The sequence below is a fragment of the Cnephaeus nilssonii genome, assembly GCF_951640355.1.
Source record: "Cnephaeus nilssonii genome assembly, chromosome: 10".
Classification (NCBI taxonomy): domain Eukaryota; kingdom Metazoa; phylum Chordata; class Mammalia; order Chiroptera; family Vespertilionidae; genus Cnephaeus; species Cnephaeus nilssonii.
The window spans coordinates 12864783-12882644 of record NC_137081.1 but is presented as its reverse complement, the minus strand read 5'-3'; the positions used below and the strand labels follow the sequence as shown (position 1 = coordinate 12882644).

Here is a 17862-nt window from a genome sequence, read left to right as displayed (position 1 = left end):
AGCCGCTGAGAATCTTTCCCCCAAGTGATGTACAGCGTGCGTGCCAGGGCGGGTCTGACCTTGAGGGAGCCCCTTATCTCCCTCTGTGTTCTCCTGGCCGACAGCCTCCCTCCAGGTATCAATCAGAGCATCCGCTCCCCACTCCTGGGTGAGCCAGGGGCCCGCAGGGATGCGTTCTGACTGTCACCTTCATCGGAACTGCCACTTGCCCCTCGAGGCTTAAAAGGTCGTTGTAAGGCGTCCAGGGGAGAGGAGGTCATACACCATTCCCAGCCCACCTGCCGTAGCTTGGGGATGATTCCATGTGTTTTGGGCAAATTTGGGGGATATGGTTTCTAAAGGGACATTAACTTGCATCAGCTGTTCAACCCCTGGGGGTCCTGACAGCCACACCTGGCAACCTCTCTTCCCTCCAGTGAAAATCCCCCGGATGTCCTAGCCGGGGCGGCTAAGCTTTGTGAGTTTCTAAGGCCGATGCTTTAAAGCAGGGGTGTGGAACCTTTACTCTGCCAAGGGCCATTTGGATATTTATAACCTCCTTCGGGGCCATACAAAATTATCAACTTAAAAACTAGCCTGCTCTATTTGGTCCAACATTTAATTAACTCACCCCTAATGCCTTGGCAGGGCCAGACCAAATGATTTCCCAGGCCTTATATGGCCAGGGGGCCGGACATTCCCCACTCTTGCTTTAGGAGAAGGGAAGTGAGGACCGTACTGTACGGCAGAGAGGAGACGTAAAGATGCCAATGAACACAGGAATGGGGGTGGTGGAGGGGCAGCCCCTGAAGGCTCCATGGGAGATGAACACGCCGGGGCTGGGAGCCGGAATAGAACAGCCGCCTCAGCCCGGCTTTTGAATCGGCCCCAAACGCAATGACATTTTCTTTTTTGGCGGCTTTGAAAAAGGAGAGGAGAAAAATGTAGACACTGACATTAAGATGGATGGGGCTTAGACAAATCGCGGTTTTGAAGGTTTTCCCAGTGCTGGGAAGGCCGAGGGCACGTCTCCACGGTGTGCTTCTGCGGGAGCCGCCCTCTCTCTTCCCGAAGCCGAGAGAAAGCTGCATAATGAGCCGCAGCTCTCAGCCCAGCCGGCTGCTGGGAGGTTTCACATTTAACACCCTGTTGGCTTCCATCGAGCTGGGGTTTGCTCACCCACTGTAGGCTGACATTTGCAACAGGAAGGGGACCACGGCCTCTCAGTGGTGAGATGCTGGGCGCAGGGGCGAGGCCCAAGTACCGAGCTTTCCGGTTTCCAGGGGAAGGCACCTGTGGAGAGCCCCTTCCGGGCAGAGCCCCCCTGCCCTGGGCCTGGCTGGGCACCTGACTTTAAAAGCAGATTCGGCCGGCCGGCCCCTCTGCACGCGCATGGCAGCTTGAAGGGGCAGGAATCTCATTAAGGAAGAACTACTGACCCATCGGACTGCGTCCCATTGACTCTGCTAACCTTCCATTTGTGGCCTGTGATTCTTTAGTGTGGGGAGTGGTAACTGGAGAAGAGAGATTATAAAGAGGAATGAGACAATGGCTGCAGGTGACACGGAATAGCAAGGACTTGAAGGCCACTTGGTCCATACCATCTGCTGGCCACCACAAAATGAGACTTTCTGTTCCCGGCCCCCCAGGGACAGGTCCAGAGCAGCTCCTAATCCAGCGTGTGTGACTCATCCTGGTCGCTCCGCAGGCTCCAGCTCAGGTGCTCTGGGGCACCTCCTACCTTCATGTCTGTGTCAACGTCAGGAAAGGTTAGAAGTCCAAGGTTAACCTGGGGACCAACAGGGATGAGGGCCTCACACAACTACAGGGAAACACACGCACCCAGGATGGAAGGCAAATGACAGAGGCGGCTTAGAAAGACTCCCCCTGGTTCAGTGCCATCGGTAGGTGCCGGACTCCAGGGGCCGTGGCTGGTGCCAGCTGGGCAGAAAGCATTTCCTGTGGCAGGCAGGCCGCATCTGCTTCAGTGGGTGCTGGCTGCCACCGTGACCCTCTTTTTGATGAGTATCGTTGAATTAACTCCCCTCTCCCCCCGCCTTTGGGCTTTGCTCCCACCATGCAACACAGATTGAAATACTGGGGTGGCAGGCGGTGGCAGTGGGGGCTGTGCTGGGGAGGGGACCGCAGGGACCTTCCATCTCGTTAATGTAACACTTCCTTATGTGATGGGAGCTGAGCGCGCCGGTAATGAATTTCTCCTCTGGTAATCATTCACCAGCGCATTGTGACCTGCGTGTTTTTGCTGTGCTACTCATTTCCAGACTTTCGCCGTGACTTGTCAGCACCCAGTAAAAATGAATTGGACACGACCCATCTCTTCTCGCGATGCCCTCCCCAGCTGCCTTTCGTCTCAGCTGAGAGAAGGAGTAGGTGGGACCACCTGGAACGGCAGCCACAGACTCCTCGGCTGTGGTCCAATTCCAGGCCCATCGCGCAGGCAGATGGACGCAGGCGTGCCAAGTCTGTGGGCGCTCTTGTTACACGGAGCCGTGTTCTTTGGTCCAAATGGTTCCAAAGTGGCCTTTGCCTTTTGCACCTGTTGTTTCTTGCTGTACGATGCGCTGTGCAGGCAGTTTCTTTCATGGAGAAGACATGGGTGCACATGGTGGTGCAATTAGGCATCTGGGCACCCCATGGGTTCTTACCAACTCTGGTGTGAAGATGCATTGATGGCGGGGGACGAGGCTATCGTCTGAGTCACACGCATGAGCGTCGCCATCTGCAACTGTAATTCTAGCCACGTGGTCAATCGTAAGAAGGGGTTTATAACCAGCTTTTACTGCATTTGTGGATCGTGATGATTAAACAACAGATGGGAAACCCAACCAAGATTTCTAATCTCTACCTCTTCACTGATGGAGAGAGCGAGGGCTGAGGGATCACGGTGTGGTCTCTGTCTAGGGGTTGAGTCTATAATTAGAGAGGCACCCCCTGATTTTCTGCGTCTGTCTTGTATACTCATTCTTATCAGACCACAAACACTGATTTTTGGCTTTAAAAGGATGATCCTGGGAAGGTCCTAGGATAAAGAGAAAGCCCCTCATTTAGGGTTGCCAGATAAAATACAGGATACAATTTCAGATAAACAATAAATAAACTTTAAGTTTAGGTGTGTCCTAAGTATTACACAGGAGTTTATTTTTAAGGCAAGATGCTTAACATTTTTTTCTATGAAAATCTTTTTTAAAATTGTGGTAAAATATACATAACATAAAATATACCATTTTAACCATTTTTAAGTGTACAATTCAGTGGATCTAAGTTCTTCCACAATGCTGTGCAACCTTTACCACTCAATTTCCAGAACTTTTTCCACAGTGGCTGCGTGGGATATTTTTATTTGCTAATTCCAGCAACCCTCCAACTTTTCAACAGCTTTTAGATCTGAATATATTTGACCTAAATGATCATATATCATCTATATATATATAAAGCCAGTGACTGTAACAGCATCACGACCATAATGACCATTAGACCAGAACCACCACGGCCCCCCACTGGGCTGGCCCCACCCCCCCAGGAAGTGGTTAGGGGCACCCCTAGGCAACAAGATAGGGTGCAAGTTTGATGGGGGAAAGTCAAAGAAATAGGGGGAAGGTCTTAAGAGTCTGCGGGGTTGGGGTCCGTCCGGAGTAGGTTTGGAGTATTCTGGGGAAGGAAGAAGAAGATCCGATTGGAAAACAGCATCACCGCTGGCCTCAACCCTGAAATGGCGCTGCTGGCTGAGCACCTGCTGAAGCCGCTGCCCTCAGACAAGCAGATTGAGACCGGGCCCTTCCTGGAGGTGGTGTCCCACCTGCCGCCCTTCTTTGATTGCCTTGGGTCCCCAGTGTTTACGCCCATCAAGGCAGACATAAGTGGTAACATCACGAAAATCAAAACTATGTACAACACCGACCCAGCCAAGTTCCGGACCCTGCAGAACATCCTGGAGGCAGAGAAGGAAATGTATGGAGCAGAGTGGCCCAAAGTGGGGGCCACGCTGGAGCTGATGTGTCTGAAAAGGAGCCTCTGCTTCATCTAGGTCTTCCTGCAGAGCATCTGTGTTGGGGAGCGGGATGAGAGCCACCCCAACCTCATCCGTGTCAACGCCCCCAAGGCCTATGAGATGGTGCTCAAGAAGTACCATGGCTGGATCGTGCAGAAGATCTTCCAGGTAGCACTGTATGCCGCGCCCTGCAAGTCCGACTTCCTGAAAGCGCTCTGCAAGGGCCAGAACATGACGGAAGAGGAGTGCCTGGAGAAGGTCCGCCTGTTCCTGGTTAACTACATGGCCACCATTGACGTCATCTATGAGATGTACACCAAGATGAACGCCGAGCTCAACTATAAGGTGTAGGCGTGCCCAGCAGCCGGCACTCTCAGAAACAGACAAGCCAGAATCACTGTGAAGCAAGCTGGCAGGCCACCTTGGCTGCGTCCCCCAGAGCGGCCCAGCATCTGGCTGGGGTCGCAGGTGACAGCCCTGGTTTCTGAGAAGTCATTTTTGGGGTCTATCCTAACAGAGCAATAAATAACCACCCTACTTCTGAATCACCTTTAATTTCATGGCAGCACAGACCAACTGCCTTCATTTCAGTGTGATAAAAATCAGTTAATGTTGCTAATAAGTCAAGTCCTAGGGTTTTCTGTCTCCATCCCCCGACGTGGTGCGTGACCCTGGGGGAGCCCTGTCATACACCTCATTTTAAAAATGAGGATCTGGTGCAGGGATGTTTCGGGTCACGTAAGGACCATGAGGAGTCTGATTTGAAATTATACAGGATTTTTTTTTTTTTTTTTTTTTTTTTTTTTTTTAGAGCAGACTGCTGTGTGCTCTCCTGTGGTTGCGCAGCCCAGAGTCACAGAGCTGTCAGTATAGACCCCGCTCTTTCCTACTGTCTTTTTCCAGACAAAAAACAAACAAACAAACTTTGGAGATAGTGAAGGGCAGTTTGTCCAGACTGTTGAGAGCTAAGAATTAGAGTTTAATCGGGATAGGAATCCTGCTAATAGCACCTGATGCCTGAAATTTGAGCACTCTACTTTTAGTTTTTCTAGTTCAAGTTTTTGGAGACTGCCTATTAAAACATTCCTAATTGGAAAGTGTTTGTATAGAAGCCCATAAATATTAAGTATTTGCTGTGTTTACCATGCTTAGCTCTCTGTAAGGAATATGGAATAATGTTAAATGCCTCATGTTCTCAAGAAACTTGAATTTTAAAATAAAAAATAAAGAAGAAATATAAATATTAAAAATAAAAAGCTTGAGTTTTAGGGGCGAAATCAGGAAAGCAGGTGAGTGGTTAGGAGCCAGCAGTCCCAGATTGCAAGAGAGATGTCCGTGGGATCAGGCCTAAACTGGCAGTCAGACATCCCCCAAAAGGTCCCAGATTGTGAGATGGTGCAGGCTGGGCTGAGGGACCCACCCCATCCTGTGCACAAATTTCGTGCACCGGGCATCTAGTTTATAATCCTATATAATAAAAGAGCAATATGCAAATTAACCATCACTCCGCTATACCCGCAAGCCACATCCACCAGCCAATCAGGAGTGGATATGCAAATTAACCCAACCAAGATGGCTGCAGCCACAGAGTGAGCAGGAGGCTTGGGTTTCCCTGGTAATGGAGGAAGCCAAGCTTTCAGCACACCCTGGCCGGCCTAGGCCTCCACTCAAGGCTACAAAGTTTCAATTATAGAAGATAAATAAATCCCAGATACCAGGGCCTCTGCTTGGGTCGCCAGGGGGCATGGCCAGCCTGCAAACCACCACAGGCCCCTCGCCCAGGCCACCCCATCCCCCAAGGGAACCCCCACCCTGATCTGGGACACCCTTCAGGGCAAACCAGCTGGCCCCCACCTGTGCAGCAGGCCTCTATCCTATCTAATAAAAGAGTAATATGCAAATTGACCATCACTCCAACACATAAGATGGCTGCCCCATGTGGTCAAAGATGGCTGCCCCCATGTGGACACAAGATGGCCACCACAAGATGGCCAGCAGGGGAGGGCAGTTGGGAGGGACCAGGCCTGCAAGGGAGGGCAGTTGGGGGTGATCAAGCCTGCAGGGGAGGGCAGTTAGGGGTGACCAGGTCGGCAGAGGAGGGAAGTTGGGGGCGACCAGGCCTGCAGGGAATGGCAGTTAGGGGTGACCAGGCCTGCAGGGGAAGGCAGTTAGGGGCAAACAGGCTGGCAGGGGAGCAGTTAGGCATCAATCAGGCTGGCAGGAGAGTGGTTAGGGGCAATCAGGAAGGCAGGCAGGCGAGCAGTTGGGAGTCAGCAATCTCCTGGATTGTGAGAGGGATGTCCTACCAGGATCGGGCCTAAACGGGCAGTCAGACATCCCTCAAGGGGTCCCAGATTGGAGACGGTGCAGGCTGGGCTGAGGGACACACATCCCCTGTGCACGAATTCCGTGCACCAGGCCTCTAGTAAAATTATAAATTTACACAGAAACGAATAATACCCATCTCCATGTTGGAACTTGTGGGCATACTTTCTCAGTTCAGACTCTAGGAGACTTCCACATGTTCCACTATAGGGAAGCACAGGTAGTGATTAGGAAGAACTAAAACACTTACCTTTTAGTTTGTACAAACTGGGCAGCTTGATGCTATCAGGAAGGGGAATGTAGATGTCATTCATTCATTCAACAAATGTTTATTGTGCTTGCCCAGTACGTGTCAGGTATGCGTTGGGGGCTCCTATACAATAGTGAATGAGGTGCTTGTCCTTAACCCCCACCTTTGCGGCTGCCAGGTTTCCCTCTACCTCTGATCCTTGCATGTGCTGCCCCTTCTGTCCACCATACTCTCCCTCCTGCCTGTCCCAGCCATCTGACTCACCCTGAGGTTTCAGCTCCATTGGACATGATGCTCAGGGGTGGCTTTCCCAATCTGCTCCCACACTCACAGCTCTCTACTCTTCACTTTATGGCTCCTGCCATGATGGTTATGACAGAGTTGTGTCGTTATTGGACTCACCAAAGTCTCTTCTCTCTAGATTGTAAGCTCTCTGAAGGCAGGGACCACATCTGTTACACCTATTGTCTCCTAGTATCTAGCAAGGCACATAGTAGGCATTTAATATAAAATATGTTGAGGATATGAATGAAATCATGCATAAACTCTTCCCTCAAGAACTAGTAGGAGATAGACAAATAAGCACATCAACATCTATGTAAATAGCTACGAGTGGTGGGCTCTGGGAAACAGAGCAATTTTGCTGAGAGAGAGCTTGGATTTGGGCCAGCTCCCCCATAGAATCAAGCCCAAGGCTGTGCTCCCGGCCTCTCTGCAGAAGGGAGCCTGAGAGAACTCAGCACCGGGAGCTTTCCCTCCCTGAGTGTCTGACACAGATTCAGACAACCAAGCAGAACTGCTGCATCAGCTGGGCTTCCAAGCTCAGGGCTCAAAATTAATTTAGCCCAATGCCCACTTTAGAGATGGGAAAGCCAAGATGTGCATGACCTTCCCAAGGTCACAGAACAAGAGGCAGAACCGAGAACCCTGGTTCCCCCAAGCTCTGGGACTAGTGCTCTCCCACCTCCTCAGCATGTCCAAGTTCAAGGGCAAAGGAGCATTGGTGGGTTTCAAAACCCTCTCAAGCTTTCTTTGAACTTCCACAAGATTTAAAAGCAGTTGGCTGGGAATAGAAACGTAACTGCTCAAGAAGAGGTGAGATGAGGGGGCTGGAGGAGAAAAGCAGGGACGAGAGAAAGCCAGTCCAGAAAGGCCGCCTGCCTGGCTCTGGAGTCAAGCCCGCAGGGTGGTTATGTGTGGGGCTTGGCAGTGCAGCCGGGCAGCCAGCGGGCGCTCAGATCCCAGCGGAGGCAGTCTGGGCTGCAGGATGGAGATTTATTAGCGGAGCTGTGCTCCAAGCCACGGCAACCTGGCTCTGCTGCTGATTCCCAGAGGCCTGGGGTGGAGGGAGCGGGGCTGGGGGGAGGGAGGCTCTTGAGGTCGTTTGAATTGGGCTAGAGGAGGGCTCATACCTGACCACAGCTCTCAGGCCTGCTGTTTTGGTGAGGAGCCCAGAACAGAGCACCCCAAGTCCTTAGACCCCAAGTCCCTGGCCCGGGCTTCACTTCTCTGCTGGTGAAGGGCTGTGCCGGGTGCCTCTCTGTGTACAAGGACTGACCCTCAGATCAGGGCTTTGCATCCGTGTGGGCCTGCTCAGGCTGGATCCTCTGTGGAGAGAGGGCCCCGCTCACCTGGGGCCACCAGGCAGGTGGAGTGTTGAGGACAGGCTCAGAGCAGCTGAAGGTCTTTCTCTCACAGCACTCGAACAGCCGGCCTGCACGTAGTTGTCCTTTGGGGTTTGCTGGCAGGGGAGAGAGGATCGGGCATCATTCGCTGGATAGGCTGCAGGAATAACTTGGCTCAGGGCTCCCTAGTGGTCTCTCACCCTGGTATTCAGGGAGAACATAGAAGGCATGTCCTTCCTCCAAGAGCTCCTCTCAAGGTCACCGAGAAAATGGAGGACCAGCTTTGGCCGGTAGGGAGCAGGCTTTGGGGCTTGGGAATTCTGAGAGGTGTGAATTCAAGGGCAAGCGTGCCTCTGCCTTAGTCCTTAAGTTTCTTAGGACCCTTTCTGTTTTGCTGATGGGAATGGGTATTAAAGTTATCATGATGGCCCTGGCGTGTGTAGCTCAGTAGTTGTTGGAACACCGGCCCGAGCACTGAAGGGTCATGGGTAGGGGGCATGTGGGAGAGGCAACCAATTGGTGTTTCTCTCTCTCTTACTCTCTCCCCGCCCACCTCTCCCTTCCACACTCCCTAGAAATCAATGTAAAAAATATCCTCCGGTGAGGATTAAAAAAAATTGTACAAATTGTGCAGTGCTCAAAGGCACACACACCCCATAAAAAAAAAAAAAGTTACCGTGAAGCCCAGAGGTGGACAGAAGGGAGCTCTGAGAACCTACGTAGGTAGCATTTCATATTTTGATCATCACCCCCTCATCTCACACCCTATCCCCAGGGGGAAATATTTTCCCCAGGAGTTTTGTTTAGCTCAGCCGGGGGTTAGAGCCTGAAGCTTGGGAGAATGGGAACACACTCATCTTTCCATTTCCTCTTCACGCTCCCCTCCCGGGCTCTACCACCGCCACCAGCGTTGCGGGGGCAAAGGCACCGTGGCATCCAGATGGACCCTGTTTCCCTCAAGGATGGGCCTGTTCCAACTTCATTTCACTGCCTCCCCTGAGCACTGAATAAACATTTCCAAAGGATACTGATAAGGAAAAAAAAAAAAAGAGAGATCTTATGTAAACACTAGATGGCTAGAGACCAGGAGATATTATTAGTTTACTAGGACTTTAAAAATACCCCAAAGCTCAACTAAAGGAAAGTAGAATTTGCTTTTCATTTTATCCTCTGTTATTGTTGCAAGGGTGAGGAATACAAAAGAAGCAGGGATCTCAGGAGACGCGTGATATTACCAAGATCACAGCGAGGGCAGAGAGGGAAGTTGCAGAGATCTGACTCTGGTGACCTTCCGGGCCAGGGAGGAACGGGGATGGGAAGTGGGGAGCTGTTCTTTGCATACCTTAAGGAAGGCCAGGGGTGATGCAGATCAAACAGAGCCTTCTCCCTGTGCCTTGAAGGAGCTTATCTGGCTCCCGCCTCTGTGTTCCAGGAACACAGCAGAGGTCCCCACAGCAGCATCTCTATATGCTGTTCCTTCCAGGTGAAAGCTTTCCCCAGGCACTTTGCTTAGCTGACTCCTCATCTCTTCCGGTTTTAGCTTAACTATCACCTGCATAGCGAGGCCTTCCCTGGTCTACCGTTGAGAGGTGTGTTTGTAGGGATCATGGTCTTGGAAATCGACCAGGCAAGTCTTTGAGTTAAAATAGCCCCATGGGACAGGTAGCCCATTACCCATCTCCACCATATTTTTATTTTATAAAAAGCCAACCAGACAATCAACCTATTAATTCCCCATGAAAATGTTGAGAAACGTTGTCCCAGGAGAGTGACCAAGCATCCTGGTTTGGCTGAGGTTGAGGGGTTTTGGGGACACGGGACCTTCAGGAAAGTCTGGGGCAAGCTGGGATGATTCGGTCACCCCAAGTCTCTTCGTCTCCAGTAAAAAACACTCAACAAAATATCTCTGGTATAATGTTTATTTAAATAGTAATCTTAAAAAGGCTTTATACAAATCATATAAACACAGTTTGACATTGTTGTTTAATTTTTACATTGAAGAATCACAGTAAAAGCTCTCAAGTTCCCGTGATCTGGCTCAGCCAGCGAATGGTCGAATACCTTTAACTGCAAACCATGGAAAAGTTAACCTGTGTGATGGTTTAACTTCTCCCCTTGTTTTCTTGCCATTCATGCTCCTTCCTTGGACCCTCATCCCTGTCAACTCCTCATTCCCACCTAAGAGAGAAAGCAACCCTGTGGCCCTGTGGACCGTCTAGTCCGGGAGAGCGTGGAGGTAATGTGTCATTCAGTACAAGGCAAAAAAGGAGATCAATACTGTGAGTTGAGTTTCCCAAAGGGAATGACTTAAGGAGAAGGATCAGCCAGCCCACCTGCAGATGGAGATGACAAATGCACCAAGGTGCCCTCTGGCCAAGTTATAATCGGGCCCCACTATCTTTCTGTCTCGCCAGAGACCAGCCTCCAGCATTGGTGAGGTATCTACACGCAGCCCTGGGGAGCCTGCTTTTGTTCAGCACTCAGGGCCCACCTGGGGCTTCACGGAGAACATGGATACAGAGGGATGCTGGCCGAGTTGTACGTAACTTAGAGGTGAACTGCAGGCTGGAGACAGGGCTGGTCTTTGGGGAGCTGTAACATGGTCCACTGGGCATGAGACAGCCAGCCCCCCAGAGTAGACGTTTGAACTTCTTCTGCAGGCTGCTCCTGGAAATCCCCAGGACTTGCTAGCTTCCTGAACACGGAGCTACACGGGAAGGCAAAGAGGAGGGTAGGCTACTTAAACACTTGCTTCTGCTGTACGCCCAGCTCAGGGTGGGCCTCCAGCTAAGCCCTCGGGCTTGACGGCTTTACTTTGCACCTCTAACTACCACTGTGCCAGCGAGTGCTGAGATCAGCAGTTAACTCAGGCCCTCGGTCAGAGTCAAAGTCACAACAACACCACTGAGTCCCACGTGACCATTCACATACACAGTAGATACAGAGAACTCAAAGGCGGCACAGACACACACGCGTAGGAATAAATAGCTGTCGGCATGAGTCTCCCTCTCTGCACACAAAACATGGTGACGTTCCCATTGGAACCAGCATTTCCATGAGTTAACATTTACAGGAACTGCCAGCCCCATCCACCCTTCCCCTTCCACCTGGGTATGAGACACATGAGATTGGGGGTGACCATAGCAGCAAAAATGGTCTGACAGTTTATGCGATAGGCTGGGCACGCTGGGCGAGTTTCAACCAGCACACAGGTAAACCTTAGGCGTTACTACAAAATCAGATTTGGATCTTGACGCGGACAATCCTATTCTTCGCACAGGTTCATCCATTCCTGATGCAGCCCCTTCTGGAGCAGTTGAGAGTCATCTGGGCATTGACTACCACTTGGGCAGCAGGGCTCATTCCATTAGTAGGTCAGCGGGGAGGTGGGGGGGCTGGGCGGGGAGCCCCTGGGGTTAGGGAAGAAGGAATGCCTTAACTTGTGAGATATTCACTGATTTTGACATAGAGGGAAAATACATTTTTCTTCACTTTTCCAAGGCACTTAATAAAAAAACACATGAATTGGTGCGTATATGTGTGTGAGAGAACATCGGTCTCTGGGGTTGAGACAGGGTTGCCAGCATTTTGGTTCACAGTGCTTGTAGACTTCTGGCGAGACACCCTTACATCCTGGCCCGACTTTCCTGAAAGGTGGAGGTGGTGGCCGTAACCCCAAGAAGAGATCCATGTTTACTCCTGGAGAGGCTGACTCATCAAGATTCTCTGTACGGTCTGCTCAGCCTCTGCCATCGCACGATCAGGGGCTGGACTTCTTTTCCCTCCCCGCTGCCTCCTTTCCACCCGGGGGCACCAGGCCCATTGCACCGACAGAGAAAACAGAGCCTGTGTCTCCCCAGCCCTTTGAGACTATCAAACGAGGCCTTTCCTGGGCCTTGGAGACAACTGTGGGGGGTGTGCATGAGTGTGTGTGTATGTGTCCATGTCTTAGGAGAACGAGGAGGGGAAAAGAAAAAGCAGAACCACCCCCAGAGGCCCCGCCAGGAGCCCCACAGCCATACATCCTGGTCTGAATGGCTCCTATTCACAAAGCTTGTTAAGGCTCGTCCACGTCTAACATGGAGGTGCTTCCGCGGATTTTGACGGGAGAAGTTTCCTTTCTGGTTTGTTTTAAATCGCCTGTAGGAAAGAGCTGTTCGTGCTGACCCTAAAATGGCAATTTTCCCCTGGATAAAAAAGTTAAAGGCAACGAAATCCTACGTAAATGCTAGGACTGGGCACGGCAGCGTGCAGGGTCGGCGGCAGGGCCTTCGCCACAGCAGATCCCGTGAGTCATGAGAAGATCAGAAGACGGGATGAGCTGCACGGCTTGTTTTTTGAGTTTTTCCCCCTAAAGGTGGAAAGTGTGAAGAGACCCTTTGCTTTTCAAGTGTTGATTTGAAACAGAAAGCAGAGAATAAGGATCCCCCTCTGCTTCTATGTTAGAAAAGTCATTCTCTTCTGCCTCTTCGAGTTGCTCACAGACCAAAGAAATAAAATATAATAATAATAATAACAACAACAACAACAAACTTACAAACAAAAGAGAACTGTGACCCCAAAGAGATGAGCTCCCATCTTTGTCCCAGCAATGACTCGGCCCCCCGCGGTGCTAGGTGGGTCGTGACCCCCCCCCATGCAGCTGCATCTCCCTCCTCCCTCGACTTGCCCGCCTGTCCTGTCCACACCTTCGGTAATTCTGGATCGGTGTGATCGAGATTATGGCATTCAGTTTCCAAAGGGAAAAAAAAATTGTAATCTTCACTAGCCCCTCTCGCTGGAATGAAACGTCGGATGTGATTTGGGTGCAATCCGTCATGCCTCGGAGCAGCACTTCTGGTGGTTCATCTTGACCTTGTGCTTGAGGCCGTCGTAGAGCTCAAAGTTGTAGTTCTCGAGCGTGGTGCAGCTGCGGGAGCTCAGGCCCGAGTAGGAGCAGGTGCAGTAGAGCAGGAGCCCGGCGCACGTGGCCCCCAGGAGGACGCCCAGCGAGCTCATGGCGATGATGGTGATGAGGATGGGATCCAGCGTGTAGAGCCAGCTCTTCTCTTTGTCGGCCGACGGGGTGCTGGACCCTGAGGTCGAGGAAGAAGAGTTGCTCCAGTCCACTTCGTACTCATCTAGGACAGAAAGCACAGGACAGATGGCAGGCAATGCTCCATGCGGGGTGAAATACCTGAGCCTCCCCAGCCCAGCCCAGAGGTTCTTCAGAGCGTGGGTAGGAAGCCGGGACTTACACTGCTTGGCTTCAAAGCCCAGCCCTGCCACAGCCTCGCTGTGTAACTTTGGGAAAGTTATCGAACCTCGCTTTGCCTCAGTTCTCTCATCTGTAAAATGGGGTTATTAATAAAGTCTACCTCACTTGGTTGCTAGGTGAACTACATGAATATTTATGAAGTGGTTAGTGTCCAGCACATAGTGAGTATAGTCTAAGTATTTGAGACTTAAATAATTTCACTAATGCTAAGTAAATACATATTATGACAGGACTTTCAGGGCGCCTTTGGAGCCCCTGGGATGGCCCTGTGTCTGGGCACCGTTCCTTCTTTGCCTCCTCATCCTGACTTCCAAGGGCTTCAAGTTAAATCGAAGGACAGGCTGAGACTATTCTCACAGGAAGAGTGTCTGTAGAGCATTCCTGGCCATCCAAGCAGCAGATGTTTTCCCAGCCACCAGACTTCACTTGACATCCGTCTTACCTTACTAATGGGTTGAATTATGTCCCTTCCCCAGAGTCATATGTTGAAGTCTTAAATCCCAGAACCTCAGAGTGTGACCTTATTTGGAGATAGGAGCTTTTACAGAGGTAATCAAGCTGAAATAGGGTGGGCCCTAACTCAGTGTGACTGGTATTCTTATAAAAAGGAGAAACTTGAGACAGCCCGAGATGGCAGATTGCCATGTGGATATCGGGATGGCCATCACCAAGCCAAAGAGAAAGGCTTGCAACGGATTCCCCCTCGCAACCCTCAGAAGGAACGCACACTGTTGACACCTTGATCTTGGACTTGCAGTCTCCAGAATGATGAGAAACACACTTCTGTTGTTTAAGCCACCCAGTGTGGCCAAGGCACGGCGACACCCATGGCTTATTTGGTGGGATTTCCTGATAATGCCATGAAGAAAGCAGGGATATATATATACTAGAGGCCTGAATCACAAAATTCGTGCAAGGGACTCAGCCCTTGCAGCCAGGACTTACACTGGCTTCGTCCAGAAGGTCATCTGGAAGGTGGTTCGGCTGTCTGGTCTAATTAGCATATTACGCTTTTATTATCATAGATATAGATGATGAGATCGAGGTTTTAAGAAATTAGGTGACTAGGTAACTCACTCAGGGTCGCAGTCAGCAAGCAGTTGCACTGGGCCTCGCAGGCTTCCTGCACCCTCCTGCCCTCCTCCTCCTCCCCGTCAGTGCTCGTCGCTTGATCCACTGCAGCCTCTCCGCGGAGGCCAGTTGCGCAGCTTTGCCCATAAAAGGAGACTTGGACTGGATTTGCAGGCAGAGTCTGCGTTCAGTTAACAAGGTGCTGTTTGGATTAGTCACTCTGTTTCTATAACTACACTTGAAGTGTTTGATTAAGGTCGGGTGAAAAGCAGCTGCTCTATAAACGGCTCTTCTTAAATGCATCCATCTTGGTCTAAAAGCTGTTCTCCGAGGGGAACCTTCGTGGTCTCTCTTGGAGATCAGCTCTGGCCCTCAGAGAAGCCCGGAGAGACCTGTGCTGCTCCGAGCCCAGGGAAGAAATGACATCTACGTGTTTACTCAGTGGCCCTTTAGTCGGGATTCTCACTTCAGCCTCTTGAAGCATGTGCTTGAAGTGGGAAAACAGAGCTTGAAATAAAATGAAAACACGAGTTGGGCAGTGTGAGAAAGAAACATGGATCTTGCAGTAAGTCCCAACTTGGAGTCCTGGAGAGTGTGAGAAGGGTCCCTACACGCCAAGGAACTGGCAACCACAGCAGGCCTGGGAGGGTATTCACGCTGACGCTCATTCACTTTGGCACTTTTTGGAAGGAGGTTAATGGGTTCAAGCAGTGACTCCTGTAGAGGACCCTGGCCTTCACTTCTCAAGGGTTTCTCCAGATTTGAAGTCCATCAATGTTGAAAGTTGCCCCAAGTAGGGGACCTGTTTCAGATTAGGCAGAAGGGACTCGATATACTTGCTAAACTCTAAATTTGACCTTGACAGAGCAATTGGTGGTTTCTGGCCCTCTTCAGTATGTCTTTATAACCAAACTTGAATTTCATGATTATCTGCTAAATCATAGTAATACTCACCAACAATTTCATCTTCATAGCCCTCTCTCCCATGTACCTCTGGGATGTCCACTGTAATGAAAAAGGAAACAAACAAATCAAGTTATAACCAGTTCTATCACCATGGCTACAAGGCAGAGACTCGACCTTTCTGAGAACGACTCCTCGGTATGTTGGCAGCTCAAGCATCCCATCTGCTTCTAGATCATGTAACAGGCTTATTAACGGAGGCTTTCCCCTCAAAGGATCTATCTTTACGTCCAGTAACCAGAAGAACAGAAACAACAGGAAAGGTCTTTAGTGCCAGGTAAATCCTCACTTGTGTCTTTATAATGATTGTTATTCATTAGCAATATAGGTCTGAGTTTTGTCTAAGGCAACTTCAACGACATTGCATGTCCATCCTCGGTTGTCATGACTGTGTTGTTCATCTAGTATAACATGCTGACCCTCCTTATATGATGATGCATCTAAGTCAGTGATGGGCAACCTTTTGAGCTTGGTGGGTCAAACTTCGCCAAAAAACTGAGCATAACTCGGGTAATGTGTCACTTTGAGGAAAAAACTAACTCCAAGACTCTAGTCGCAAATGTTTCATCCTCAGGAGCAGCAAATGTTTCATCCTCGGCATGCGGCCGCGTGTCATCAGAAATGGCTACGCGTGTCAGTGCTGACACGCGTGTCATAGGTTCGCCATCACTGATCTAAGTGGACACAAAGTACAAGAGTCTTTCTCCTTTGGATTTCAAATAAATGTATGGTAATTTAAGGAAGTCACGTTCCATCATTATATGCTTCAATGTAGACGTAGAATTGGAAAGAATGTCATGCCTATTCCCCTTCACATATCTGTGTTAATATCTCTCATCTTTCCTTTCCCGTCTATTTTTCTATTGGCTTTCTTCAGTTTAGAATAGATCAAACATGTCAAACATGGGCATCCAATCTGACTAGCCCAGTCTTGAATATAGCTGAGTTAATTTACTCTGAATTTTCTCCAGTATTATCACTATCTTTTTCTTTTTTTAATGATAATATTTTGGGGAAGGGGGTAATACAGGTTTTTCTATTCACTATGCTGTCCATCGTATAGAAATCAGAGCCAATAAAATTACTTGTCTAAAATGGAAAAACATTAAAAAAGAGAATCAAATATGTGGTGAAGAACAGGGTCTTATCACTTCTTCCAATCTCACAAGTTAATTATGCTTGTCCCGGCTGTCAGCAAAATGGCACCAAGTGAACGTATGTGGCCCTTTGAGAGTTCTATTCAGCCCAAAGTCAGGTGGGCAACCTTGCAGTCAGCACTGTAAACTGATATGCAGAAATCAGGGCTTACCGCAGAACCCAAATCCTAAACAGCTAAAGTATCAAACAAAAGGAATAAAAAGAGCTTCAGACCAGCCCGAACTTCTCCTTGATCAGCACAACATCTCAGGGAGGGTCTACTTGACCATGACCTGAACTGAAGATCCAGCTATCACGGCCACACATAAAATTCAGACTTTTCTTGGAGGTGCTAGTTGTAATCACGTTACAACCTCATCCCTGGCAAAAGTGCTAAAGCACATTCTCATCCCCTTGGTCGCCCAGAAGCGATGCACAAAACAAGGTGCCAAGACCCCACTTGAAAGGATCGACGCCATTGGCGCCAATCCTCCATAAATCCAGCCTGCGCCTGGCATGTTTATAGCACAGCAACTGGCACCTGCAGGCTGTGCCAGCCTCCCCGCCTCGGTGCCCATCCCCTGCATTATTCTCCAGGCCTCTACAATGCAGCCTGTTTCCCTGGAAGGAAGACGTGGACACGAATCAACAAGAGGCAGGTGGTGTCTGTCATGGGGATCAAATCAAACTTGTGAAAGTCAACCTGGAGATTTTTTTTTAACCTTATGAAAAATAAAACAAACATGGAAGAAAGGGAGAAAGGGAGAAAGCCATCACATTTCCAACCATTAATGGTTTTTGATGCTCAGAGGTCTTAATACCTTCACGGTTAAAAGATGCAGAACATTGGATGAGACTATGAATGAGCCTAGAGCAAAAATTGTGGGGCTCCTATCTGTGGGATTTGGGCCAAATCCTGTTCTTGCTTTTAGGTACTTGGTCTTCACAAAGGATGTGATGAGTTCTTGGAGGCTAGACTGCCATCTTGCTCCATCTCACCTCAGAGAAGAACTCTGAGGACACTATTGATGATGGTCTGGAAAGGGGTGGAGGTTGCCTGAATCTTAAAGAAAAAAGGGTAAGAGGGTGGTGATAACTATAACATTTTGTCCCAGGAGATCACAGCCTCTTGTCTCTGGAGGCAGAGGACTGGATGAGATGACCTCCTAAGAACCGTTCCATTTCTAAGAAACTGGACCAATGAGATTGGTCTGTGAAATTGATTGCCTAGATGTGGCTGATAGTT

The 17862-nt window shown here is 49.7% G+C and overlaps 1 protein-coding gene and 1 pseudogene across 3 annotated transcripts in view; one reads left to right on the top strand and one right to left on the bottom strand.

The window, feature by feature from the left end:
• Positions 1–3709: 3709 nt before the first annotated feature.
• Positions 3710–4339, top strand: LOC307106010 (glycolipid transfer protein-like; annotated as a pseudogene). Its single transcript has one exon. The product of its transcript is annotated as a glycolipid transfer protein-like (transcript).
• A 5759-nt stretch (positions 4340–10098) lies between these two features.
• The window catches only part of NRP2 (neuropilin 2), a 120062-nt gene continuing 112298 nt past the window's right edge, over positions 10099–17862 (bottom strand). For both annotated transcript variants that reach the window (XM_079782625.1, XM_079782626.1), the window contains exons 16-17: positions 15471–15521; positions 10099–13308 (exon numbers count right to left, since the gene is read on the bottom strand). In XM_079782625.1, the coding sequence (XP_079638751.1) occupies positions 13004–13308; positions 15471–15521 (356 nt within the window). In that variant the 3' untranslated portion in view covers positions 10099–13003. The remainder of the gene's footprint in view (positions 13309–15470; positions 15522–17862) is intronic.